Genomic DNA, 27,731 nt, shown 5'->3' with positions numbered 1-27,731 from the left:
ACAATTTGTGACGCAGGATTGTGTAAAAAATACAACTGAATTCCCGGTAACAATACAGTTCCTCACTAATCTATCTCACTGTTCTTACTTTGTCTGTAATTTAGTATTTAAAGGGGTAGCTCAGCCCAAAAACAGAAATACTAACCTTTTTCACTCTTACTTGTAGTGTTATTTATCCACCAAGTTTCTTTTGTGTGGGTTGCTGAGCTGTAGATATCAGCCGTAGAGATGTCAGCTTTCTCTTGAACATAATGGAGCTATATAGGTCTTGGCTTGTGATGCTCAAAGTGAACGAAAGTCAACAAAAATGTCTTTTTCCTGAAATCATTACCCTGTCTCTCAAGATAATCAACAGATCTTGTTGCAAGCACTTTCATCTAGGGACTCTTTCCTTTCTGTATCACAGCAGAGGGCATGTATCTCCTCATGGGCAAGAGGCTTGCGCTCTTGATAGCACATTACCTTTAGTTTTCTACAAAGTTTTGCCCCTCCTTTGGGTTTGTATTCCACAGCCACATGACATCAGGTGATATTAGTAACATGTGCATGGTTCCTCATGCTGTGACGCAGGGCTGCAGACAGACATGCCACTCAGCCATTGCGCATGCTTCCTTTGATAGATTCTCCAAATACTTTAAGCAACCCATACATTCAAGACTTGGCACCCCTCTCTGCTCATATTCTGGATGTGTTTTCACTTTAAGCGCACATGCATGAACAAAAACAAACAATAACCTGGCATGCCAGAGCAGAATGGACAGACAGCATAGTGACAGTGTGGAGCATTTCAGTAATTGTTTTTCTTTAACATTCTGAGATGCTGAAAGGGGAGATAGACAGATAACATATATCTTCCTTGATAAGGACTGACAGGTAAAGATGCACTCCTCAAACCGAGTGTTTCCAACCATTCATGACAAGGGTGTACCTGGACCTACACCGGTCATTAACAAGGTATTCGTGTTTAAGAATGATCTGCATGCAGGTTTACACACCTCTACCAGGTGGTTGAATGGACTAGACAGCCAAGTTTGCATTCCTGTGTGTGAACTTTGCTTTCCACACACTGGATTTGACTTTAAACTTATGAAGGTATTATTCTAATTGTGGTTGCGTTAATTATGCCTCTGTGGCGGTGATGGTTGTGACTGGAGGCGTTATGTTTTTCGGTTGTCTGGGTTGTCGTCTGTACGTCCCATTCTCATGAACGCCGTATCTCGGAAATGCCTGGAGGGAGTTTCTTCAAATTGAAAATGTCCACTCAAGATTGAACTGATTCATTTGGTGGTCAAATGTCAAGGTCAAAAAACAGGTTAATGAGGGATTTATCAAGCCTGAAAGTGGTTGTGAAAAAATGTGAAGCTTAATCTGAAAATGAAATTGCCCGTTGTTATTATCAATTGATAAAAGCTCAGAAATTAGATTTCAGCTTGGAGTTAATGATTCTCAGATCTGTTTGACTCACTGAAAGCAGTTTGAAAGTAATAAGTTGCATGCTGTACTAACTGTATAAACCTTAGGAGAGGGAATCAGACCTATTCAAGTGTTGATATGACCATGATACATTGCCCATGATAATAATTGTATAACGATGCAGCAATTCGGCTTTATTTGATACAGTGCAAGGCAATCATCTATGATAAATAACGATGTCTGTGTAACTGGAGTAGAAACAAATAACTTGTGTATTGATTCACTGCATTGTGGTGTTTATTTCGCAGAGATTAAACTATGTACACAAAAGTGTATAGATTCTGACCTCTGAATAAAGATGAAACTCTTATTCTGATAACCTGATACTTTACTGCATGTTGTGTGAACTGTATGATGCACATGTGTCCAATCTGTCTCCTCTCCCCACACCAGGCCCTGTATCCTCTGGTGACCTGCCTGCTGTGTGTCAGTCAGAAGCAGTTCTTCCTCAGCCGCTGGCACATTTTCCTCAACAACTGCCTCTCAAACCTCAAGGTCAGCCTCTTTCTTTATCTTGCAAATTGGAATAATTAGCATAGCATTTGGTGTGTGTGGGGGTCTACAGGTCACAGGCACTGTTACGTAGCTGTGCAATAAATTTCTACCCCTGGGGAAGAATTTGAGAAAGTGAAAAACAGTACATGCACACAGCAGTGATCTTCACTCAATGAACAGCTTCACTAGCACAGCCTAATACGTCTTAAACTTTCAAATCAACCATAAGTATGTATTGCCTCAAGGGGAACACTGAAAGTTTAGAACCCAGTGAGTGATGGGGTCTCATAAAGACTTCTGCACAAGTTGACTTCATGATCACAAAGTAAATGCTGAGCGAGCAGCTCTAGTATGTGAGGAATGCTGCATGTTTCTCAGAAATGTTGTTGTTTGGAGTGAGAGGAAGACCCTTTGACATTTTTTTGTTATGTGGCGGTACTGTATGTGAATTAATGCCGCACATGTTTGCATGCACGTTTATGCAGAATAAAGACCCGAAGATGGCACGTGTTGCTCTAGAATCGCTCTACCGCCTGCTGTGGGTCTACATGATCCGAATAAAGTGCGAGAGCAACACTGGAACACAGAGGTAACAGGCAGTTGTTTTTTTTATTATATTATTATGTATGTTTCTTAAAATTGATGTGTGAATGATTTACTAGAGTCTTTAAAAAGCAAAACCTGTAATGATTTTGCTGAGTTATTTGACACTGTCTCCTACCTCTCTGCCTGTCACCTCTCTCTTGTCCCTCCTTCTTCCTCCAGTCGTTTGACGTCCATCACCTCCACCCTGTTCCCCAAAGGGAGTCGTAGCGTCGTGCCCAGAGACATGCCCCTTAATATTTTTGTCAAGATCATCCAGTTTATTGCACAGGTGTGTATGTATGACACTCGCACACACTTCTGTGAGGTCTCAGATGCAGGTTGGTACTCTGCCTAAGGGTCAAAGCGCATGAGAAATTAAATGGAATTTGTTATGTTTTGTATGGAGCCAACAATTTGACAACTTCTAAGATTTATTTCTGTGCTTTTTCTCTGCTATCAGTAAGAAAGGCAAACACCAGTTAATCCAAAAATGATGTTGACAGAGTCATAGAAACAGGTCAAACGCTAAAGAAAATGTTATTTCAGTACCTACTCACACAGTCGCTCTGATTATACAGGATTACCAAGAGTGTAGGTCATCAGATATTCGTTACATTTCACCAGAATCCATTATGAAAACTGAATACACTTAAATGCCATTTAGTGGATTAAGATCAATTCCATACAATCCATACATTGTCTTGTCCTTACATGTCTTTTTTCGTTTGTAATCTCTCTACATAATCAGTTATATAACAAAAATGTCCCATGTGAACATGGTTGGCGATGTACAGTAGATGTACTGGCTGCCTCACTCCACATAACCTCTGAAATCCTGTAACACCGGTATGTTTGCCCTCCTTTCAGGAGAGACTGGATTTCGCCATGAAGGAGATCATATTTGACCTGCTGAGTGTTGGGAAACCTGCCAAAGCCTTCAGTCTCAACCCGGAGGTAAAGAGAGCAGACATTCAACCATGTGCACACATTCGCACTCAGATCACACAGTGTATCTCCTGGCCAAGTTACAAGTATGAGCATTCCAGTTTTTATTTGTATTCTTCTGTCGGCGAGGAAGGTGAAGAACAGTGTGTTCTATGTTGAAGCTTTGAAATTTTAATGCACCACCAGAATGAATAGGCACCTTTTTTTTTTAAATCTGCAGTAAAGAGATAATATGCAGTGTGACTACAGTGCTGGTCATGTGACTAGAAACAAATCATTAGACTCACTGCATGTTTGAAAGGGGAACTCCACTGATTTTACACATCAAAGTCTGTTTACAGGCTACTGCATATGTGCAATAAAGTTGTATAAAGCACTTCCAGTTTGATAATGTATGATAATACTCATACGAACTATGATACTACTGCCACTACTATTACTATTACTAGTTCCACTAATAATAATAATAATAGTAATAATGATGATAACAATAACAATATTACAATATTACAGAAAAAACACTTAACAGTCAGGCCAAACAAAGAAGCCTAGCCGAAGGAGAAGTTAAAACAAGAAGGCAAAACACAAAATGCAAAATACGAAATGTCAATGAAGTAGTCACAAGTAAAAGTAATAAAAGTGATTGAACGGGCCAAATCATAAAAAAGCAATTATAGTAAGGCGATAAAAAAAAGAATAAAATCCATTGAGGATGATAAGAAGACACCATCACATCAGAGGAATTAAAACCGATAAATAGATTAAGAACAGTAAAGAATTAAATAAATATATGAACAAATTATGTCATTTTCGCATCAACTGATAATAATCCGAACTCGTGGTTACATTGGCTGCTACTAAGATAAGACAACGAACAAAATCTTTATCTGACCTGTCAGAAGTTGTGTTCCATTATGGTTAATGTAGGCACTAGGTTAGTACTCTTTAAACATAGTAAAGACACTCACCAATGTGGTGGGTATGTTTTGGATAATTCAGAAATATAAAAAGCTAAGTAAGACATCTAGGATTGTGAGATTACAAACCATTAGTCATGCACTTAAATGTAAATTACTATGTAAACTCACTTTTAGTATCAAAACCCTTGCTGAACAGCACTGAATTATTGAATATGTTTAAAAATAATCATCCGAAATAAACATGTAATTACAGTATTAAATATTCTGTTGTGTCCTACAAAATTAATTTTGCTTGCTAAAGTGTAAGGACTGCCGAGTGATTTGCTGCCAGACTCAGTCCCTGCCACACATTCGCCATTGCTCCTGATAAATGTCTGGCGTATAGTAAGGATGCTTTTTCTGTGTTCCAGCGTATGAACATAGGTCTGCGGGCATTCCTGGTGATAGCAGATGCTCTGCAACAGAAGGACGGAGAGCCCCCAATGCCCAACACAGGAGCCACTCTGCCCTCTGGAAACTCTCTGAAGAAGAAGAAAACATATCTCAGCAAGACACTAACTGAAGAGGAAGCCAAACTAATAGGTCTGTGTGTGTGTGTGTGTGTGTGTGCGTGTGTGTGTCTGTAGGCATTCACGACAGAGTCATTTGAATGCAGTCTCTAACTTTATGTCTATGTCCTCCACAGGCATGTCCTTGTACTACTCCCAAGTGCGAAAAGCTCTTGACAACATCCTGAGACACTTGGACAAAGAGGTTGGTCGTTGTATGATGCTCACCAGTGTCCAGATGCTCAACAAAGAACCAGAGGACATGATCACGTATGTTACTACAAAGCATAGCAACTGTTTTTAGTCTTTTAGTACTGATGGCTTTTCTATTACTGATATATCTGAAAATTAAACACGTTCACTCTGTTAGTTATTTGGAAGTGTGCTATTTTAATGATGGTTTAAAGTGATATTGTGATATATACATATATTGTTAGAATAACATACCTGTATTTTGAGTTAGGAAATTCACAAATGCCTTAAACAACTTTTAGCATTCTGAAAGTCCCTCTCCGTCATTGACAGTGGTGAAAGGAAGCCTAAAATTGACCTGTTCAGGACGTGTGTGGCTGCCATTCCTCGGATCCTTCCTGATGCCATGTCCAAACCTGAGCTCATTGACCTTCTGTCAAGGTGAGTTAGAAACAGGACAACTTCATGTCTGGCTAGCTAACCTCATCCTGAGTAAACACTGATAAAAAAAGTATTTTTTGTTGGAAAACCCATATGAAGGTGTAAAGTATAATTTACGCTGTCATTTGTCCCTCAGACTGACAGTGCACATGGACGATGAGCTTCGTCTTATTTCCCAGAACTCCCTGCAGAGCCTGCTGCTGGATTTCTCAGACTGGAGGGAAGATGTCCTGTTCGGTTACACACATTTCCTTTTGCGCGAGGTAAGACTGGCAGAAAAATGGACAGTATATCCTGTTTTTGCATTTGTTGCACCTTCTTAATGTGTGTGTTAAGGCTTGGTTATTGTGGTCATAAATGATAGACACTAGATAACAGAAGAAAATAGTAATCCAGATTGAGAAGACTTTGAAATCTTAAGTGTTCATTTAGTGATTAATCATTGCTGACATCATATTTCATCAAATTTTGAAATGCAATAAGCAAAAAACGTTTATAACTACACAAATCCTAAAATTAAGAGAGGAAATACAAAACCTTGACATACAAAACTCAAAATTGGTTGCTACAACAGCACTTTGTTTCCTTATTTCTTCCTTTTCACTTCCTTGTGTATATTGTTCAAAGCCAAAATCTCAATAAACATTTAAGTTAATACTGTAAAGTATAGCTTACCCTTGCAGAACTATCATTTGTGCCACAGAAGGCCTGTCAGAAAAACCCAATTAGAGTCATTGAACGCTTCATCCTTTTTAAATTAACAACATATACAAACTCATTGAAATTGGCAGTCCTCTGATGAATATCCCTCTCCCACCTATTCCAGGTCCAAGACACCCATCAAGGTCTGCAGGACGCATCTGTGAAGCTCCTTCTGCAGCTGCTCACACAGTGGAGGTTAGCTCTGCAGCTCCAGGGGAAGACGCGAGGTGGAGTTGAGGTTCGTACAGCTAATTGTAACACACTTTTAATAATAAAATACTCTTTTCCTCCTGTTACACCAGTTATCTGGTTATTCCATGTTGAGATGACTATCTTTTTTATTTCTTTACTTTAAAATGCACTGATCCAATGATGTATCTTTCACTAAAATGTTTTTGTCAAGAGCTATGATTAAAAGGAGTAATATTTGTAACTCTATGCTAACTTCTCCTCCTTCTCTGTCTTTCCTCTCCATCAGTCGAGCCCCAGACTGCCTGAGCGAAGCCCTCACTGCTCAGTGCTCCATGCGGTTGAGGGTCTGGCCCTGCTGCTCCTCTGCTCGTGTCAGACCAGCACTAGGAAGCTGGCAGTCGGCGTGTTAAGAGAAATTCGCTGCCTCTTCACAGCACTCGGCCACGCTGAGGTATGACACTGGAAACTCTCATCTTCACCAAACAAACACAGCGTCGAACTAGTCACCACATGTTTATCTCAGCTTTTAAAACATCTGCATAGTGACAGTGACTGGCAAAATACCAAGGACAAATATTACCATTACCTAGAAATGGCATGATGTAAGGAGAGCCCTCTGACTGTAGCTGTGATTAGATGTGCAGCATATGCATCAGGTGAATTCTCTCACATTATATGACGCTGTTATAAAAATAGCTGATTCTATAAATGTCTTCCCCTCCAGGACGACGACAAACCCATGATAGAGGTCATGGACCAGCTGAGCCCTGCTGTAATGGACAGCTTTGTTCACGTGGCTGTGTCTGACTCAGTGAGTGTATTTATATTAAGATTAGTGCATCGGATGGATAATTTTTTTCACAGACTCCCAAATGACTTATTTTGCTCTTGAACTCCCTCCCTCAGTCCACGTTGCCTCTCAACCACCATGTTGACCTCCAGTGGCTGGTGGAGTGGACAGCTCGACTAGTGAGCAGTTCCTACGATGTAAAGAGCCCCAGCCACGTGTGGATCTTTGCTCAGTGTGTGAAAGACCCGTGGGTGCTCTGTCTGCACATCTTCTTGCGGCAGGAGCACCTACCCAAACACTGCCCCATCGCCCTGGGATACGCCTGGCCCTACGTTTTCACGCGACTGCAGCTGCTGCTACCACTGGTCGACCCCAAGTACAAGAACACTTTCCTTTTTTCAAGCATTTAACTGTCATTTAACAGCCAAATATCTGTATGATCTCTATGATCATGTATCTCATACAGCACATGATCCTTGTCTGTATACGATTCAAATATCTGACCACCTTCCTGTTCTCATTCTGTCTTTCTGCAGCAGTCCCGTAAACGCTAAGAAGACCAGCACGGCAGGCTCCAGTGACAGCTACATCTCTCTGTGGCGTAACTACCTGATCCTGTGTCTAGGTGTGGCTAAGCCGAGCATCATGTCCCCCGGTCACCTCAGAGCTTCCACACCAGAGATCACTGCCACAACGCCCGACGGCAGTGTCACCTACGACAACAAGGTGCGTGTTTTGTACTGCAAAAAGATTCCTGAATTTATGAGTAGTCAGATATCAAAATAGTTGGCACTTCATTTTATGTGGATGGACCAATTGTTGAAGCTCAATTTTTATTTTAATGTTGCGGCTCAATTTTGATTTTCTGTTGATTATTTGATTTTCTGTTGATGATATTTTTGGTCTTTAGAATTTCAGAAAATTGTCAAAACATCACCCAGAACTGAAGGTGTTGTCTGCAAATATATTGATTTCTTTAACCAGTTGCCCAACACCCGCCAAAATATCCAATTTATAATGCTATATAAGGATATATCACCTCACATTGGCAAAGCTGGAACCTGAAAGTAATTGGTATTTTTGCTTCAAAAAATACTCAATCAATCAAAGCAATTAATTGTTTTAACTTTAAGGGCAAATTGTAAGTATATCGTTTCTCTGATCAACAGCAATGATAAATGTGATTCAAATTGTGAAGAGTCATCTTCAGGTAGAGAAACATTTTTATAAGCATACTGACTTTGTCATCTGAATCCTTTTCGAGAAAAAAATCAAGAATTAGAAATCTGACATCTTGAAATGGTGAAAAACCCGTGAATAGTTGATAATGACAGTGTAATAGTGTGCTCAGTTTTTTTTTATTTGACTGATACATGTCTGTGGTTTGTTTTTATCTCGCAGGTGATAGGCACTCCCTCAGTAGCATGGCTTCTGAAGCAGCTCGTCCCGCTGATGAGAGCTGAGAGTTTGGAGATCACAGAGTCTCTGGTGCTCGGGTTCGGATGTACAAACGCTCTGGTCTTCAGGTACGGGAACATGCAGACTTATACAGTGACAACACACGCACAGCTCACGCAACACACATCATACTTGGGTCATATTGTTTCACTTACAAGATGTCAAATAATTTGTTAATTAAAGAAACAAAAGTGTGATTGAAAGCTCATGTGGCTCTTCATCAATCAACAAACTGCTGTTTGCTGTTGTGATGTTGATCCAGGCCTGTTTTTTGTTGCCGTAGAATAAACACACAAAGTCTGTTAGGAGGGAATGACACTGGACAGACTGGTAGATTACAAGAGAAAATGGATGATGTGCTAGATGTAGTCCTCATCTCTTACATAAGAATGCCACGATTCATCAGCCTTTTTTGCGCTCCCCTCTCCTTCTGTTAGTTATTCCCATCTGTCTTCACATTCACTTCATAACTGAGATGCCTCAGTGACACTCAGGGGGAAAAAAAGAACTGCGTCACAGATGTAGAAGACAATTCTCGGAGGGACAGAAATGTATCACATTTTTTCACAGGACAGAGGTTCCATTGTGACACGGAGGTATTTCATTTTAAAGAGATCAGCTATGTTTAACCTGAAATGTTTTCCAAAAGGGCGCTCATTGTTATTAAAGAGATTAAGGTCTCCGCAGACAAATTTGTCTGACATTCCTGCGTTTGAGGATTAGTGGTTCGATGGCATGTGACGTTTGGGTTGCGCAAGATAAGATATCTGTTACAAACCATTCAGTTCCCTGAAATCAGACTGTCCTCCATCTGCAAGTGAAGAAGATTCGATCTGTTTCATTTAGCGATGAAGCAATCAATTGATCTCTGCTCTCTTTGATCCTGTGTTTATAGGGAGCTCGTTGAAGAACTGCATCCCCTGATGAAGGAAGCACTGGAGCGTAGGCCTGAGGTAAAACACACACATTAACACACACACACAGACGGAGAATTTTGAGACAAACCCACTGACACAGTGAAAAAAGATCAGATGAACTTTATTGATCCCTGAAAATAAAGACATCTTTTAAATACAGCAGTTAATAAGAGTGTAGACGTATATCTTTCATGTTGTATATAGTCAATTTCGTATCTATTTGAGATGTCTTGCATATGTCAATAATTTGGTATAATTTGAAAATAGCCTTGTTAATTTTTTTGACTCTTCATGGTAAGTTGCTTTTACAAATTCCATGTACAGCATATAAACAAAACAACATATGACTATAAACATGTTTTTTTTTTTCCAATTAAACTGCAGAATTGATTTTGTTTGTTCGAGGAATTGCTCCAAAACCTGTGTTTGATTTCAGAACAAGAAGCGCAGAGAGAGGAGGGATCTTCTCAGGCTGCAGCTGCTGAGGATCTTTGAACTGTTGGCTAATGCGGGAGTAATCAGTGACAGGTAGCACACACGTTTAAACAACTGAATGTCCTCATGATATTTTTATTTTGGTCTTTCCTTGTACGCATGGGCTCATGCATCATTTCAATAGCAGGTGCAATATTAAACGTATGATATCATGGGCAATATCACCTTTTTATTACTCTGCATATACTACTTCTCCCATTTTTGTTCATTTATTTTCCTAAATTGTCTCTTCACTCGCTCGCTTCCTTTTGTACCTTCTGGCCTTCTTATGGTGACATTCCCTACATCAAAGATGATCTCAGTGATTGTCCCTCTTCTCCTTTACAGCACCAATGGAGCACTGGAACGTGATTCCCTGGCACTGGGTGCCTTGTTCCTTGAATATGTGGATCTAACCCGGATGCTTCTGGAGGCTGAGAATGAGAAGGAGCTGGACGTGCTTAAAGACATCAGAGCCCATTTCAGCGGCATGGTGGCTAATCTCATCCAATGTGTTCCTGGTAAATCATTTTATGACTTTTTTTTATGTTATATATCATAATACATCTGTCTGTCAGTGGTAGTTGATCTAGTCTCCGTGGCTGCAAGAGTGTTCTGCAGCCACAGCCCGAATTTACAATTGTATATTTAAACCTGTCTCCTATTTTGACCCCTCATGTCTCTCCCTCTCTCTTCTCTCTCATCCTCTCACTCACAGTCCACCACAGGCGCTTTCTCTTCCCTCAGCAGTCTCTGAGACACCATCTCTTCATCCTCTTCAGCCAGTGGGCTGGACCCTTCAGTGTCATGTTCACTCCCCTCGATCGTTACAGCGACCGCAACCACCAGATCACTCGCTACCAGTACTGTGCATTAAAGGTAAGCAATAACCATTTTCCTGTCACTCAAACCTCTCATTTGTTCTTGTTATCATATCATAAAGATGCCTTGGCTTTAACCGTTTTGTCACTTTGTCAACTAGGCCATGTCAGCAGTTCTGTGTTGTGGTCCAGTGTTTGACAATGTGGGTCTCACTACTGACGGTTATCTCTACAAATGGCTCGACAACATCTTGGCGTGCCATGATATACGGGTAGGTCAACTCTGGGATCAACTTTTTTCTGAAACTTCTATATTAAGAAGCTTCAACACCAAGAAGTTATCTTTCAAATCTTAGTTTTCCTAAATGTTTTTGCTCCTTCTGTGGAGTAATCACTCTACATGATAATGTGTGTTTGCCCCAGGTGCACCGTCTGGGCTGTGAGGTGGTCATCCTGCTCTTAGAACTCAACCCAGACCAAATCAATCTGTTCAACTGGGCTGTGGACCGCTGCTTCACTGGCTCTTACCAGCTGGCATCTGGCTGCTTCAAGGCCATCGCAACTGTCTGTGGCAACAGGTAGGGAGTCATGCATTTGTAGATACAAGATACTGAAGATCGACCAGCTCCAGGGAAACAAATCTATTTATTTATTTATTTATTTTTTTAAATGTACTATATTCAAGGTAAACAAATACCTGTTACTATTGTCTTGATTATAGGACTTGCAAAATCATCTACAACACACTGATAACAACTGTCTGTTCACATTTATTGAATTGGTATTCATTGCAACTAGCATCTAAAAAACATTTTCCCGTACTCTCCCAGGAATTACCCATGTGACCTTGTGACCTTGCTCAATCTGGTGTTGTTCAAGGCCTCAGACACCAGCAGGGAAATATATGAGATCTCCATGCAGCTGATGCAGGTACATACAATACACAGAGGAGAACCACACAGTCCAAATAATACATATTTATTAATCGCACACAGAGATGTGTAAAGGAGCATATAGCCGAGATCTTGCAATGCTTTTTGTAAAAGATCAATATCATGTGTGCAGGTGCTGGAGTCCAAGCTGTGTGCGTACTCTAAGCGGATGGTAGAGCAGAAGCCTGGAAATATTTTGTATGGAACGCACGGCCCCCTGCCTCCCCTGTACAGCGTCAACCTGTCTCAACTCTCCATCCAGCTGGCCAGCATGTACCCAGAGCTCACCCTGCCTCTTTTCTCAGGTACACCTTTCACGCTGAAGCACATTCGAAACTTCCAAGAAGCCATTATTCTCCTTGAGACAGTTGTTGAATCCCAGTGTGTTTCTATTGTTGTTCAACATCTTTAAAGAGTCCTCAGCTTCGTCAAGGTACTTCAACTACCATTAATTCCTCTGACATTTTTTTTCCACCTTGTAGAGGTGAGTCAGCGTTTCCCAACCACCCACCCCAACGGCAGACAGATCATGCTATCCTACCTGCTGCCATGGCTCAGTAACATCGAGCTAGTGGACACAGGGCTCTTACCGCCTGCCTCAAGCCCGTGCACACCAGAGGAAGAACCTCACGGTCAGGGACAGGGCGTGAATCTGTCTCCGTGTCTGAGAGGTAACGGCTGGGGCTCCCTGCAGGCGACATCACTGGTGCTAAACAACCTTATGTTCATGACTGCGAAGGTAAGTGTTGAAAATGACTAATTTTCCGATTAAGTTTGCAGCCTTTCAACTGGATTTTCTTCTTTTTACATTATCAGTACGGAGACGAGGTTCCTGGGCCGGAGATCGAGAATGCCTGGAATGCATTGGTATCCAATGAGAGGTGGAGCAACAACTTACGGATCACCTTGCAGTTCCTTATCAGCCTGTGTGGAGTCAGCAGCGATACCACTCTGTTGCCTTATGTAAGTGTTGTCTGCAGACATCGAGGCACTGCTCGAAAGTTGTAACCATGAAAACTGAAATCCTCAAAGGAACTTATTTGCAGTGCTCCCTTTTGAAACTCATAGTTTTCACAGTGATTTTTGGTCATATTTCTACACACATTTTGAAGTATCGACAGTCGATGTTCGCGGAAGAGGCCACCGTTGCCTCATACCCCGACACATGCCGGCGTGCAAGAGCTCATTCAACGGTGCTTGCAGCTTTAATATTGTGTTTTCATAGTTTGAGGTTCGTCACACATGACTTAATTTACGTCATGTTATTGCACTCGCTTCTTCTGCAATGGTTTATGGTTCCCTGACTAGAGAACTGATGCTACCAACTCCTCAACAACTGATAATCTCATAACGGCAGTGTAGGAAACTAGCATTTATTATTGTTTATTTACTTTTGCAGATTTTCTTAAAATTCTGTTAAAGTTTGTGACACATTTGGATGAAAATGCTGATGACAAAGATACTTTGTTGGTGTGTTTCATTTCATAATCATAACAATAACCACAGCAAATATGCAGCGATAATGTGAGCTAAACCTTTTAATGTTTGTATCTGTTTCAGATTAAGAAGGTGGTGATTTACCTGTGTCGCAACAACACCATTCAGACCATGGAGGAGCTCCTGTTTGAGCTCCAGCAGACCGACCCAGTCAACCCTGTGGTATTGCACTGTGACAACCCCCCCTTCTACCGCTTCGCTGCCAGCAACAAAGCCTCCACTTCGCAGACAGGTAAAAGGAGTAGTTCCTGTCATATCCTATCATCTGTGATTGACTGCACTGTATTTCTGATGATCGTCTCTGAAATGTCATGTGTGTAGGCACTACCTCCAGCAGTAACACCGTGGTGGCTGGTCAGGACAACCTGGCGGACACAGATGAGTGCAAGCTGAGAGAGAGTGAAGAACGGTTAGTATTAAAACATTTTATATATACTTAAATATATTTTTTAAAGAGCTTAGTGTCTCTCAAGACACTGAAAGTAGATACAATGTGTCAAACATGTCAGCATCATAACAGAACTGTACAATTTGCGAACCGTAAATTTAACTTTGAGTTTTCGTCGTTTCTCTCAGTAGGGCGAGGGCTCACAACAGACTGGAGTCTCGTTACAGCAACAGCTCCGGAGGCTCCTACGAGGATGAAAAGAGTAAGTCTTTTCGTGTCTCGTGAGAATGAATGTACAAACTTGCTGGCCTAGTACAATGTGTACTCACACACAGCCCATGGGGACTCACAGCTGTCTGTTACTTGGAAGGAACTCCAGGACATGGATGCTTCCTGTCAGTTCATAATGGTTACCACTTACACCTAAGACCTTTATGCTATATGTGACAAATCCCCTCGATACAGATAACAGTGTACAAACTGACATTTGTTTAAGGAGTCTGTGCGCTAGAAAGTCATACTTAAATATACACAGTTAACTTTCCTGCTGTGGCCAAGCTGAAACCTTGGTGTGCCATACCCTGCATTTTTATTGTTGTTGTTTATTAAACATGTTAGCCAAGGCCTAGCACTGTCCCCTTTGTCACAGAGATAGATTTAACCTCAGCCACACTGATGGCACTCGGTCTATCTTTTGCAGGCATCTGTGTTGGGAGGCTTCCAGGCAGAAGTCTGCTGCTGTAGTCCTCATGTGACTAAGCAGAGTTGTACCCAGAATTAAATAAACCCTAAACTGAGGTTACGTACTGCCATTTAAATCGGCTAAATGTTGTTTTTTCACTTCAGTTTGTTTTGTACGGATTGAGCAAAGGACATAAAACATTTCAGTTAAAGAGCTTTAGAGGTGCTGGCACTTTTTTTGCACAGTAAGCTACTTACCAGCTTGTATAGTAAATAAGCCGGTTGTAGTTTAATCTTTACAATGACTAGAAGAGAGTTAACTTAAACTTCTCATTAACTCTTGACACAAAAGCAAGCAAGCCAATTAGTCTATCTGAAATGTCAAACCTTGCCCTCTACATTACATATTAACATCACAAAATTAATACAAGTAAAAGAAAGATTTTGATTAACAAGAAGTTGTTTTCTCTCCCTCAGTTCACTTCTGTATACGTGTACATTGCATTTTGTACATTTGTTCAAAAATAGAAAATATTCAATAATTTAGTACTGTTGTTGTACTGCACAGTGTGTGCGAATTTGTTGTTTAAATACTTGGAGCGCGACTGAGCTCATGTTTGGAATTCCACGTTCTGAATGGTTTTCCAATTGAGCTGTCACTTTAGCTGTTTGCTATTGCTTTGATTCACATGGGAAAGCGTTTTCATGCCTCACAGTCCGTGTTCAGCGAGTGAACCCGTTTAATAACAAAATCTTGGTATTGGTCTGTTGTTCATAGCTGACCCACTCCCACCATACGCTGGTTGGCTGCTTGGTGTTCTGGAGACCAACCATCCACAGCCGCTACCCATGCCTGTTAACGGAGGCTGCTGGGCTCCTCTGGTCGACTACCTCCCGGAAACCATCACACCTCGAGGACCGCTCCACAGGTCTGCGCGAGCAAACACGGACACACATTGAACAACGCAGAAGGAAACACAAAAATCACACTCAGAAAACAGTGCTGTTGTTATCAGTAACAGCAGAGTCAGTAAAGAAAGGTGTTCTCTCACAGATGAGTTCCACCGACTCATAAACTGCAGCACAGAATGAAACCGAGCCACTCACCCTGTCTCTGCTATGTAGAGAATGAATATTTAAAAGGGACTCTACTCATTTATCTTCTCCGTCTCTCTGAACACATTAAAAATCATTAAATGAAAATGAGAATCAGCTTAGATTTATGACGCGTGTATTTACAGGAGAGCAGGCTGTTTGATTACATTAACATGGCTTATTATTCATACAGTTTCTGTATCTGCAATTTGTCGTGTTTATTCTCATTCAGTACAAGAGAAACCTCACAATCACAACACAGTGCATACACAAAACCAGTTTCTAGAATAGGACTTCAGATGATGATGTGAAATCACGTTTTTGCGTCTGTGTCTCATTGTCTCCCTCAATTGGTGATACAGATCTTCTTTAAGACTGATGGACATTTAAGGGTAGAAACAGATAAAGAATACAGGTTCTCTCTAGAACACAGTTGTCTTGGTTTTTATTCGGCTGATTTGATGTAGAGATGAAACATCTAGTCAATTGAATTAGTCGAAGGTCGGTTAGTTGAAAGGTTGCTGGCTCCAACGCCCGGCTCCCCGGCTGCATGTCGAAGCATCGTTGAGCAAGATACTGAACCCCAAATTGCTCCTGAGGAGCAGGTTGGCACCTTGCATGGCAGCCTCAGCCATCAGTCTGTCATGGCTGGAAAAGCGCTTTAGAAATGTCCAAAAAGTGCAAATCAAAATAAAACAATCAAACACACAAAATAGTAAAACAAAAGCGACAGGGAGAAAAGAGAAAAAGCGCAGCACAATAGATATCGCATTTATTGAATTTCCATTAAACTTGGTTAATGATTTTTTGATTCACTTGCTTGGTTGTTTATATCTCGCATGATCCTCTTACTCTTGTGTGTTTTATTGTAATGTCTGGCCTGATGCAGCAGTTTTCTTACTTGAAGTTTCTCCCACAGGAGACAACAAAGTAACCTTAATCATAAATGGATATTATTCGTTACATTTCAATTGAGCCTGGCTCTTTGTATATAATTTGTTGTGTGAAATAATGCACTAGGTTGTTTCCCTGCCATTGTCATCTCAAGATAATTAGACAATGTATCGATCATGAAATTCATGGCTGGTCGCAGCCCCAATATGACTGATGGACATAATTCTTTCCTTGTTCTTTTGCCGAATAGCCGAACATGTGGGCTTATTGACGTCAAATGGGCTTTAAGGAAGGTCACACAGCTCAGTACACAACCCTACCACCTACGGAAGGAGCAAATGATGTCGATTTTTTGTGCACTCACTCGATCTGTGTGTGTATTTGTCTTCAGGTGTAACATTGCAGTGATCTTTATGACTGAAATGGTGGTGGACCACAGTGTGAGAGAGGACTGGGCTCTACACCTGCCCCTGCTACTACATGCCCTCTTTTTGGGTAGGAGTACACAGCACACACACACACACACACACACACACACACATACCTCAGCTTTCATCTACATTTCTCTTGTAGTCTGTGGACCTATAAAGCTGATTGATCTCGAAAAGTAAGAACAAAGGAAACAGCTCAAAAACAGCCTAAATACTTTGGAGAGTGGAATATTTTTATGTGAAAAACTGGACCAGCTGGTTGGTCAGCCCTATTTACTCAGACAAGTTCTCCATCTCTTATCTCCCAATGAGGTAACATGAGGTGGACTTGAACTAACAACTAAAAATGATAAGATCAAAACATCGTCATTCACTGGGTGTCAACAGGGTGTTTCCCCCCAACATACTCCCAAAAATAACCTTGATGTGTTGCAGGTATTTTCTGTGACGTCCAATAAGCTCATAGCGTGACATAGACATGGAGGACAGACCATTCTGATGTGAGACACAGACACAGACACATTCTCCTGGGTCTGCATTTCTCACCACGACTTTATTATCTGACACTAAACACATACCTCTTCTGTCAACTGTGCAGAACTGTATTATTATGCATGCTGCGTATTTAGCATACTTACCCTCAGGTTCATTATCTTCCAATCTGTGCGCATGAAGATGTCTAAGAATCCATGCTGCATTGTGTCAGGAGAAATGTTTTATTCATGCTGTTTCACCTCTCACCGGAATGCATCGCCATGGTAACTGATGCTGTACACCCAACCTGCAGGTGATGTTCCAGATAACAGATCAACACATAAAAAAAACATCGCCTTCTGACCGATCATTTCTCTAGAAATGGCCTCATTATATAATAGCTCAGTGTGCAGACTGTGATAGGTGTAACCCTGTGTAGCAGGGCCCCCTCCAGGCAAAGTCAAAGCCATTTGATTGTTCATTTTATTTTTTATTCCAATATCATCTTACCAGAGAGATGGATTGAGGGACTAAAGCCTTGTTCTTGATGTAAGATATGAAAGTGCTGCCTTGAGTTATGTTTTAAAATTTCTTAATTATTTGCTTCCAGGTCTGTCTTAGTCACATTGCACAAAGTCTGAACTAGACTCAAACTCTCTTTCACACGTCATAAGAATGGATCCAAGCAACATACTAATTAAATAGAATACACAAATATAATTATTGGCAGTTCTACACGCGTTTTGATGTCGTCATATTATAAGCCTGTGAACATTCTGTGATTTTTTTTGTCAGCTGTACTTCCTGCATTTGCTAATTGTAACTGTGTTGCTTTGGGCCTAATTATGTGTTTAGCATTTTTTGTTTTTCAATTATAGTTAGCTCTCAGTTTATAAAATTATGTGTTTGCTGCCAGTGGACTTGTCTATGGTCGTTGGCCACAAACACCTACCCTTTTATGTGATTGGTTCATGGCTAGATGTCAAAATCCTGGGTTTACTTATCAAGTTTGGAACCACCTTTCTGTGACTACTTAGCATGACTGCGATTGTTAGAGTTAGCAGGGTTCTCCCCAGAAATTTTTAGTATAGCGGCACACCGTCAGTGGGGTGGGTGGGGGGGGACGCTCGTCACTGTCAGTCCCGGGAGGGGGGCGCTCGATCGATCACCGCCGTCAGCCGGGGGCTTGTCGCCGTCAACCGGGGGACGGACGGACGGACGGACGCTCGTCACCGTCAACCGCGGCAGCCCACAAACACCCGCTATAAAGCAGCTAACATTGTTGAGTATAGCGGCGCTGACCTAGCCGTATGGCGGCGCAGCGCCGTTGTTCCACCGTCTGGGGAGAACCCTGAGTTAGTGAAGCCAGATTATGAAAAAATAGGAAATTCTATTCCCCTAATTTGGAGTGAAGCACAACAACAGTCCTCGTAAATTCTGAATTTAAGAAACTGTACACCGACATTTCTGGGCACAGCAACAGTATCAAGATTTCACTTCTCCTTGTATTCTCCTATATTTGATCATTCTAAGTAATTCCTAAAAATATAAAAAATTGTTTTTACAGCTAGGGCATGTAGTTAATCATTATTTTGCTGTGTTTCTCTCCTTCTTTGTACCTGTACCTGTACCCACAAAATCATAATCATGTCACTGCTTTTCATTGGTCAGGTCTGGATCATTACAGACCTGAGGTCTATGAACACAGCAAACGTCTCCTTCTCCACCTCCTCATCGCCCTCTCCTGCAACAATAACTTCCAGGTCAGAATGTGATTCTACTATCTGTTATTTTTTGTGCCATTTTAGCTTGAAATAACATTGCATTTTTTATAATGGCAATGGGAAGTTCTTCATTTAAAAATTCTGCCAAATTGCTTCCGTCACTGAAGGATCTTTCTTGTGGTGATTACAGGTAATAGCCTCAGTTCTGATGCTAACGAGAGAGATCAGTGACAACAAGACCCTCACTATCAAGTCCAGCTACCACACTGAGTACCAGCAATCACGTAAGTAGAAAATACTTGACACACATTAATTAATCCTGCATCGGGTTTCTCATGGGGGAACCAATGAAAACATGTGCTGAAACAGTAATTAGTAACAGTATGATTCATAATTATTCCTTCAGACGCACCTGACTTCCTGCGAGAATGGCAGGCATCTCCGGTGGTGGATTCCGGCCTCAGCTCCACATCCAACTCTTCTTCAGCCAGTCTAGGTGGGGGCAGCACTGCAGGCAGTGTTGGAAATTTGCCCCTTGTGACACCTGACGACCTGGAGGACCTCGAGGATGCGCCAAATGAAACCGACGAGAAGACGAACAAACTCATCGAATTCCTCTCCACCAGGTACGTGTGGCTCCACTGGTGAAATTGTACTGCTGAAGCGACGCTTTGGCATACAAATGTTCAAGCAGGTGTGTTTGCGAAGTGCATGTGTTTGTCGTGCACACTGTGTGCGCACAATTTAAGTGCTTATGTAACATGTATGTGGTGCTACTGGTGGTGGGTATACAGTGCCTGGAGTACTGCTTTGTCATTGCTCAGAGCGTTCGGGCCGCTGTGGGTGCACGAGGACATCACGCCAAAGAACCCCAACTCCAAGAGCACGGAGCAGCTCTCCAACTTTCTACGCCATGTTATCTCTGTCTTCAAGGAGTCGAAATCAGGTGTGAAACTGATCATGTTAATGCCAGATGTCAGAAATATCAGGGCTCACTTCCCACAAGGATTCACGTGTAGTGTTTCTGAAAATATTTGTTAAACGCCCTCTGTGGTGTTCTGCAATGACCTGGCCCGTCATCCTTAATGTATCCTAATGTGTCTTTGTTCCTACCTGTTTCTCCAGACTTCCACCTGGAGCACCAGCTGAGCGATGTGGCTTTACAGACGGCGCTGTGCAGCTCCTCACGTCACTACGCCGGGCGCTCTTTCCAGATTTTCAGAGCCCTCAAGCAGCCAATCAACAACCACGCAGTCTCCGACCTGGTCTCACGCCTCGTCGAGGTGGTGGGAGAACACGGGGATGAGGTGCAGGTGAGAGAGAACAAGTGAATGTGTGGTTAGAAGCAAGCACATGTGAGAACTATTACAGCACTGAACATCCATTTATGTGTTTCAGGGCTATGTGATGGAGGTGCTTTTGACACTGGAGTCGGTGGTGGTGAATCTAGCAGAATGTCTGAAAAACAGCGATCTTATGGCAGCTCTAACCAGGTAGACTGCTGCTCTTTTATGAGTGAAAAATTTGAATGAAGCAGTTTGGTTAGAATGTTGATTTTCACTGCTTTTGATTGACAGGACGTCCTCACCAGACTTCGTGACCAGCGACAAACTGATGAACAGAAAGAGCACGGGTCAGTTGAACTTCCCTGGCCCCGGGTTTGTCGGTCTGTCATCGCAGCGCCACCAGCGCTCCTACTCGGTTCCCAAGAAGTTTGGCGAGTGTGGCCACCATATGAGTGATCCTCCTCGCAGCGCAACTCTGGATCGCATACAGGCAAGAACGAGAGATTCTTATCATTATACTACTAGGACAGACCTGTAGAACATCTCACTAATTCAGTGTTTATATTTGATTTTTATTCTACAGGCCTGCAACAGTCATGGCCTCGCCAGAGCAGGGAGGACCCCGGGGTCCTGCTCGTCGTCAACCAATCGCATTGATCCCAGTGTCCTATCGGATCCTGCCCATGTTTCCCATCCCTCATCAATACTGGCTACAGTCTTCTGGGTGGCGGTGTCACTCATGGAGTCTGACTTCGAGTTTGAGTATCAGATGTCACTTCGCCTCGTGCACAAGTTGCTGTCAAAGGTAGCAAAGATTAAACTTACTGATCTTAAAGGGAAATCTATGTAATTGTGCTAATTTAAAGGGGGATTCCCAGTCATAAGTACTGTGCAGAAGTACAAGCAACTGACTATAAAAGTGTATCTTAGGAGCAAAAATAATACAACCAGCTTCAGGCTTCAGTTAAACTAAAAACAACTCTTATTTCCCAGGTGCCCTTAGACAGAGCAGAGAACCGAGAACGCCTCGAGAAGCTGCAGGCTCAGCTGAGATGGAGCGGCTTCTCTGGGATTCAGCAGCTTCTGTTGAAGGGTTTTACCTCCCAGGCCACTTCTGACCTCACCTTGCAGCTCTTCTGCCAGCTCACTCCGGTCTCCCGCGTGCCTGTTGTTGACAGCTCGCAGTCTATTGGTAGGTATTTTCCTCTTTTATTATTGTATGTGATTTTATCCATTTTAATTTATACTGTGTTGGAAGTTTAACCCTGTCCCTCTGTGCAGGTTTCCCTCTGAATGTGCTGTGTCTGCTGCCTCACCTGGTGCAGCACTTTGGCCACCCTACTCAGTTTTGTAAGGAAAGCGCAGAGAGGATCGCACAGGTTAGACAAACAGCTAGTCTTGTCTAGTTAGACCACTAGCCTTGTCACGTTTACTTAAGTTTCCTTTTGGTTAGTTTAGTTTTGCCAGTGATCGTAAAAGAAAGAAATACAAGATAAAAAAGAAATGCATTGTTAAAGCAGTCTGGTGCCTCTTCCTGTCTCTTCCTCCGCCAGGTGTGTCTGGTAGAGAAGCACACAAAGCTGTCCCATTTGGCCCACGTGATGACTCTCTATAAGACACGTTCCTACACCCGGGACCCTTTCTCTTGGGTCAGTGTGGTTTGCCGCTACCTCCACGAGGCTTTCTCCGACATCACACTCAACATGGTCACATATATGGCTGAGGTACGTGCTGATATATATGCGATTACATACCTTATTTCTAGGCTTACATGTTTATCATTTGAAAGGCCTTTTAGTAAAGCAAGTTTGTTGGATAGTTTTCGGTCTATTGACCACAGGGACAGTTAGCAAGTGATTCAATTCTCCAGTCAGGTGCAGAATGGGTTCATGTTGATGTTTACAAAATATATAAAGGTAGTTTAGAAGCTAAGCTAAGACATTAAAGCCATCAGTGTAGGGTTGTTGAAGGCTCATGGCATGTATTTCAGTCTTGAACCATAGATTGATTTGTAGATGAGAAGCAAGAAATTGAAACCAGTTCTCTACTTGACTGGTAGCCAGTGTGAGGATTTTCGGAATTGATGTAATATGGTCGAATACCTGATTAACTAGATATCCGTAAGCAATATTTTTTGTGTTTGCATGCATTCTTCGCTCATTGAATGTCACTCTCCATGTCTCAGCTACTGGATAAGGGCCTTCCCAGCATGCAGCAGTCTCTCCTCCAGATCATCTACTGTCTGCTCAGCCACATGGACCTGACTGCTGTACAAGTCAAACAGTTCAACGCTGATGTCACAAAGACCATTGAGAAGTTTGTCCAGGTAATTATCTGCTCATTCTACTACCACCTTTGTGTTTGATACTAAGTATGCACTGCAGTCTCTCTAATACATTGCACTTCGTTTGTGATTCCACAGACCATACACTGGAAGGATGCCTTGAACATCTTAAAGCTGGTCGTGTCACGCTCTGCCAGCCTGGTTCATCCGGTGTACGGCCACTCGCAGGGTGACCTTTCTAACCTCGAGGTCAGCAGAGTGTGGGACGGTTCATCCAAGGCTCTGCCTGGAAAAACGCTGGATTTCACTTTTGACATCTCTGAGGTGAGGGAGCAACTAAAATGAATGGAATGCCCACTTACAATTTGAGTTCTCATAGTATTTATGATATCCGCACATTTTAATGAGTGCCTGCCTCTTTTTCCTCCTCGCAGACTCCTGTGATCGGACGTCGGTTCGACGAGCTTCAGGGCTCAGGAGGTAGAGAGGGGAAGGCCAGAGCCATGGCTGTAACCCGCAGTACATCCTCCACCTCCTCTGGATCCAACTCGAACACCATCTTGGTGCCCGTCAGCTGGAGGCGACCACAGTCCTCTCAGGTAGAGTTACAGTCTACTGTTAAAGTATTGCCATTTCAAAATTGTATTCATGGTTTATGCACATTTCTTTATGGAGCTGTAGCTGATCTAAGTCATAGTTTTGACATCTAAGTAATATCTTTCTGTATGTTTTATGCTCTGCTATACTGAAGAAAAACTATGCTAGATGTTGTACATATATGGAAAAAATTTTAGATTAATGGAAGCACTTATTAAAAGATTTGAAGCAGCTAAAAAAAAGGAAAGCCAAGAAACAGGAGACAACATGAGTTTAATAGAGTTTATGTCCATTTCGTCTTTGCTAAATACAACACTCTTTATTTTTTGCTGCCTTTCTCCTGAATAGAAGAGAACCAGAGAGAAGCTGGTGAACGTTTTGTCTCTTTGTGGACAAGAAGTCGGACTCACCAAGAACCCATCTGTAAGCTTCCTACCATCTCTTGTTTACAGTACTCTGCCTGTGCTTGTTTACAGTCAACGGAGGTCTACAACAGGGCAGAAGTCACTTTTGTTGCTGCTAAACACAGACTGTCTGCCAGAAGTCTAAATACCTCTTTTGTTCCTTCTCGCCAGGTGATCTTCTCATCGTGTGGTGACTTGGATATGATGGAGGTGCGGGAGAGCGGTGTGTCGTCAGAGGAGGGCGGCACCAGAGAGGACACGCTCGACGACACCGCCAGCGAGCAGCAGTTCAGGGTTTTCCGAGACTTTGACTTCCTGGACGTGGAGCTGGAGGACGGAGAGGTGAGACTTATCTTAAGCGTGGCTAGTAAATTATCTGTATCTTTCGTTCCCCTTTACCTTGAATGTATAATTTCTTTCCTAACATCGATATATTTGAAATGTATTTCTCTGTCCCTCCTCCTTGTCTCTCTCTCCGTCTAACTCTATGTCTCTCTCTCTTCCCCTCGCTGCCTAGGAGCTCCAGGTAAGGTCTCTTACACTAAGCACTTACATTAGCTTCTATCTGTGGTGTTGCTGGCTCCTTTGTTTCCTTCTGAATGAACAAAGGATGATTGTGCTTCATTTTGCTCTCACAGCTTGGTTCATTGGCTCTCACAGAACTACATTTCTGACAATACTGCTACTCGTCATAATGGAGATAAATGATATTCTAATGTCTTTATGGGATAAAGATCATCATATTGAATGCAGACAGCCTTTCCAGCATATTTCCATGACATGAGTAACATTTCATTTTGCATCTTGTGCTTGTCATCAGAAGCTCTTAGACAACAACTGTTCCTTATCTTGAAGGTTTATGTCCTCACTGCTATCGCCTCTGCCTTTGCCTTTCATTGTGTCTGTGTGTGTGTTTTATTCAGGGCGAGACGGTCGATAACTTTAACTGGGGCGTGCGTCGACGATCTCTGGACAGCACAGAGCTCGGCGACCTGTTGGAGGAGAGCCAGCACTCAGGCAGCACCCCCAGTCTGGGTCACGAGGACCCCCACGATTCAGACGAGTCGTCAGAGGAAGAGGAGTCCTCAACCAGCCAGAGCCTGTCTCACTCTCAGCTTGTGTGTATTAGTTGGAAATATACAGCTCTGACATCCACTGAAAAGCTTTATTGACTGTTTTTGTAAGGTTGACCCAGTTTAAAGAATTTCCTGTTTTGCCTCCCTGTTCCAGACTAACCCTTCTCCATCAGAGGAAACCAACCACACGGATTCTCTATCTACTTCTTACGACACATCTGCTGACCCACAATCCCTCAACGCCACCACACCGGGCCAAGGACCACTCTGTGATGATCTACGTAGCCTACACGTGAGAAAATAATACACATAAAAATACAAATATGTTCGGGTTTGGCAATATGAAGGTATATACTGTGCAACAGTAGAAATGGGTCCATAGATAGATAGATAGATATTGTGTTTTTTGGATAGAAGTTCCAACTTAAAGAAGAAAATATGTGATTAAGTATGGCACGATATTGTTTTTAAAACAATTTCTAAATTGAATTTACAGAACGATTACATTATCGTGATATATACCATACCAAATTATATTTTAATTATCGCCCCCTAACATGAACATGCACTTGAGGATTTTCACAGTTCTGCTTGTTATCCTCAGTGAAAATGTAAGATCTTTGTCTTCTCAGGGGAGGGTGTGTGGCGATGACGAGGACACTCAGGCCCAGTATGACGAGCTGTCACTGAGCGCCAACGAACTTCCTCACGGCTCGGACTGCGGCGAGAGCTTCACCCTGGAGTTGTCGGGGCAGCCCCAGGATCAGCCGCGCAATCTGGACCACAGACTCAACCCGGACTACTGCCAGCCACCGCTGGACTTTCTAGACCCCAACTGTCTGCCCAGGTGAATGTGACAGACAGGAACAGGAAACAATATGGAGTATTTTTTCACTGGAACTTTTTATCAGCTGAGAATTGGACTGAATCTCAGTTAAACTGCAGTTTAAGTGCTTACTTAAAGCTGCCACAACCATAATGTTTGTGTATGCAGCATTGGGACAAATCAGGGAATTTATTATTAGCTGTGATTCACAATGAAGTGCGCTGTAAATACTTTAAGAAAACCCAATTTTCTGACCTTCTCATATATGTAAACTCAAGTTAAAATAAATATATACAGTTTTTCTTTGTTGCATTATATTTTCTGCGCCTTGTAACTTGTATTTTAGGCTACCTCTACAAAGACCTAGTATTTTTTTCCAAATAAAACTTCATCCATATCTAAATGGCACAGAGGGTATCACATTATCTATTTTACATAATCCCATGAGGTGCTGTAGCTGGACACTTGAATTTGTTTCAAAACTTTTTTTCGGGGAAGATATCAAAACCCTTTATTATTTGTGCCCCCGTTTCTTTTCCATTTTCATGGCGACAGCTTACGTGATGATGTAGATGACTTGGAAGACCTTGGTTTTCCTCCTCCCCCCTCTCCATTTTTCTCCGCCATCTTGGCAGCCTTCCAACCCGCAGTGTGTGACGATGCCGAGGAGGCATGGCGCTGTCACATCAACCAGCTCGTGACCGACTCAGATGGGTCCTGCGCCGTCCATACTTTCCAAGTCTTCTCGTCTCTCTTTAAGGTAAATCACAGGAAGAATCAGTTGATATCAGTTATAATTTACTTACTTCTTTCAAAAAGACGTACTGCACATTATTGGAGATTGGGCTGCACAATATATCGTTCAACATCACATTGTCACAATGCAGGTTCTGCAATGGCACGTAAGGCAAATTTGCAGCGTTCTCTACTACTGCATAATTTAGTCTGATTTAAAGGATCTTGGATACATGGTTGTGAGGCTCAGTCGTTCTTGATCATTTCATCAACCAAAGTATGGCCACTTTGGTTGTGTGGTAAAATGCACTCCCCTACAAAATTAACTTGTTTGTCTTGGCCATCCCTTTTGTGGAAGCTTGACTTCACAGGTATAATATTACCTGGATCTTCTGTGTTGTGGGGCTCATAGAGCGTGTACACTGAGACTTGCGCAGACCAGGTTGGCTAACTTACATGGGAATAAAATGATTTGATTGTGTGACTCTTCTAGACTTTCCAAATGTTATCAGAACAGATGGCTCAAATTCTGACAGTTGAGTAAGTCATTTTGCGAGCGTTGTGACGCTCAAACAAAATGTTTCCACCATTTTACACCCAGGAAAAGTCTGTTTGGGCCCCAGTGCATCACGTGATGTTGTAATTACACAGTTTGGTCACTATGAAAGTTGGCTTCAAAGCAGGGCGCTCTTCCTGGGGGCTTGGTTAGGTAACAAGTTCACTATATCTAAATTTTCTACACTTTTTGTTTATTATAGCCATGCATAAGATTGCCTATACTGTCAAAATGTATTTGCTCCAAACCAGTTGATGGAAACAAACCCAATTTACATTGTGTTTTTTCTTCTTTTTAGGTGACATTTAGTTTGACAATTGGATGAAAATACAGTTTATGATGCTCTTGTTTTCACTTGAAGCAAACTCTTCAGTAGGATTTAAATGTGTGTGTGTGCAACAGTACAGCAATTTTTGAAATGATCTTTCTTTCCCAGAACCTCCAGGGTAAATTCTGTCTCTTGACAACTGATGTTGCCACTTACCTTGGAGAGGGCTTAAGGGGCATCGGATCAAAGTTCCTCAGGTCCTCACAGATGTTAACCACATGCTCAGACTGTCCCACAATCTACATTGATGCTGACACGGTGAGTGTTGAGGGCAGACACGTTTGACTTAGTGTTGATCACAGCCTGTTGGATCAGTCAAGGAAAACAACTCATTTTTCACCTCCTTTTCTCTTCTTGTTGGTCTTTACAGATCATGTCCTATGGTCTCCTTGAGAAGATGAAGTTCAGCGCACTGGAGCTGCAGGAGTATCTGGATACCTACAACACCAAAGAGGATGCTGCTGTATCGGTAACTCATCCTTTTTGTTTGGTTGGATTATTATTTATTTTTTTTACATGCAAATCTGTAATTAACTAACAAAATTCTCACCATCTCTCCTCTTCTCTTGT

General features: G+C 42.2%; 1 protein-coding gene across 2 annotated transcripts in view; it reads left to right on the top strand.

Annotated features, from left to right (window-relative positions):
- Positions 1–27,731, top strand: part of fryb (furry homolog b (Drosophila)) — a 65,730-nt gene that overhangs the window by 33,132 nt on the left and 4,867 nt on the right. Inside the window, exons 12-63 of one of the 2 annotated variants that reach the window (XM_030437500.1) lie at positions 1,867–1,968; positions 2,454–2,557; positions 2,734–2,842; positions 3,421–3,507; positions 4,829–5,000; positions 5,104–5,236; positions 5,492–5,599; positions 5,736–5,862; positions 6,426–6,539; positions 6,780–6,944; positions 7,218–7,304; positions 7,400–7,659; positions 7,820–8,009; positions 8,685–8,809; positions 9,637–9,694; positions 10,095–10,186; positions 10,481–10,653; positions 10,851–11,011; positions 11,115–11,225; positions 11,377–11,531; positions 11,784–11,883; positions 12,019–12,190; positions 12,368–12,624; positions 12,702–12,848; positions 13,446–13,614; positions 13,704–13,791; positions 13,959–14,032; positions 15,230–15,380; positions 16,832–16,935; positions 19,017–19,108; positions 19,260–19,353; positions 19,476–19,695; positions 19,894–20,015; positions 20,195–20,382; positions 20,468–20,562; positions 20,647–20,845; positions 20,939–21,160; positions 21,349–21,547; positions 21,637–21,734; positions 21,909–22,079; positions 22,541–22,681; positions 22,778–22,963; positions 23,074–23,238; positions 23,585–23,659; positions 23,812–23,982; positions 24,158–24,166; positions 24,564–24,758; positions 24,871–25,008; positions 25,349–25,563; positions 26,098–26,302; positions 27,270–27,419; positions 27,532–27,630. In XM_030437500.1, the coding sequence (XP_030293360.1) occupies positions 1,867–1,968; positions 2,454–2,557; positions 2,734–2,842; positions 3,421–3,507; positions 4,829–5,000; positions 5,104–5,236; positions 5,492–5,599; positions 5,736–5,862; positions 6,426–6,539; positions 6,780–6,944; positions 7,218–7,304; positions 7,400–7,659; positions 7,820–8,009; positions 8,685–8,809; positions 9,637–9,694; positions 10,095–10,186; positions 10,481–10,653; positions 10,851–11,011; positions 11,115–11,225; positions 11,377–11,531; positions 11,784–11,883; positions 12,019–12,190; positions 12,368–12,624; positions 12,702–12,848; positions 13,446–13,614; positions 13,704–13,791; positions 13,959–14,032; positions 15,230–15,380; positions 16,832–16,935; positions 19,017–19,108; positions 19,260–19,353; positions 19,476–19,695; positions 19,894–20,015; positions 20,195–20,382; positions 20,468–20,562; positions 20,647–20,845; positions 20,939–21,160; positions 21,349–21,547; positions 21,637–21,734; positions 21,909–22,079; positions 22,541–22,681; positions 22,778–22,963; positions 23,074–23,238; positions 23,585–23,659; positions 23,812–23,982; positions 24,158–24,166; positions 24,564–24,758; positions 24,871–25,008; positions 25,349–25,563; positions 26,098–26,302; positions 27,270–27,419; positions 27,532–27,630 (7,344 nt within the window). The remainder of the gene's footprint in view (positions 1–1,866; positions 1,969–2,453; positions 2,558–2,733; positions 2,843–3,420; positions 3,508–4,828; positions 5,001–5,103; positions 5,237–5,491; positions 5,600–5,735; positions 5,863–6,425; positions 6,540–6,779; positions 6,945–7,217; positions 7,305–7,399; positions 7,660–7,819; positions 8,010–8,684; positions 8,810–9,636; positions 9,695–10,094; positions 10,187–10,480; positions 10,654–10,850; positions 11,012–11,114; positions 11,226–11,376; positions 11,532–11,783; positions 11,884–12,018; positions 12,191–12,367; positions 12,625–12,701; positions 12,849–13,445; positions 13,615–13,703; positions 13,792–13,958; positions 14,033–15,229; positions 15,381–16,831; positions 16,936–19,016; positions 19,109–19,259; positions 19,354–19,475; positions 19,696–19,893; positions 20,016–20,194; positions 20,383–20,467; positions 20,563–20,646; positions 20,846–20,938; positions 21,161–21,348; positions 21,548–21,636; positions 21,735–21,908; positions 22,080–22,540; positions 22,682–22,777; positions 22,964–23,073; positions 23,239–23,584; positions 23,660–23,811; positions 23,983–24,157; positions 24,167–24,563; positions 24,759–24,870; positions 25,009–25,348; positions 25,564–26,097; positions 26,303–27,269; positions 27,420–27,531; positions 27,631–27,731) is intronic. The other variant, XM_030437501.1, reaches the window with a different exon arrangement.

The sequence above is a fragment of the Sparus aurata genome, chromosome 13 (genome assembly GCF_900880675.1).
Source record: "Sparus aurata chromosome 13, fSpaAur1.1, whole genome shotgun sequence".
Lineage (NCBI taxonomy): Eukaryota > Metazoa > Chordata > Actinopteri > Spariformes > Sparidae > Sparus > Sparus aurata.
Note: the sequence above shows the minus strand (reverse complement) of the source record. Positions and strands in the feature narration are given on the sequence as shown.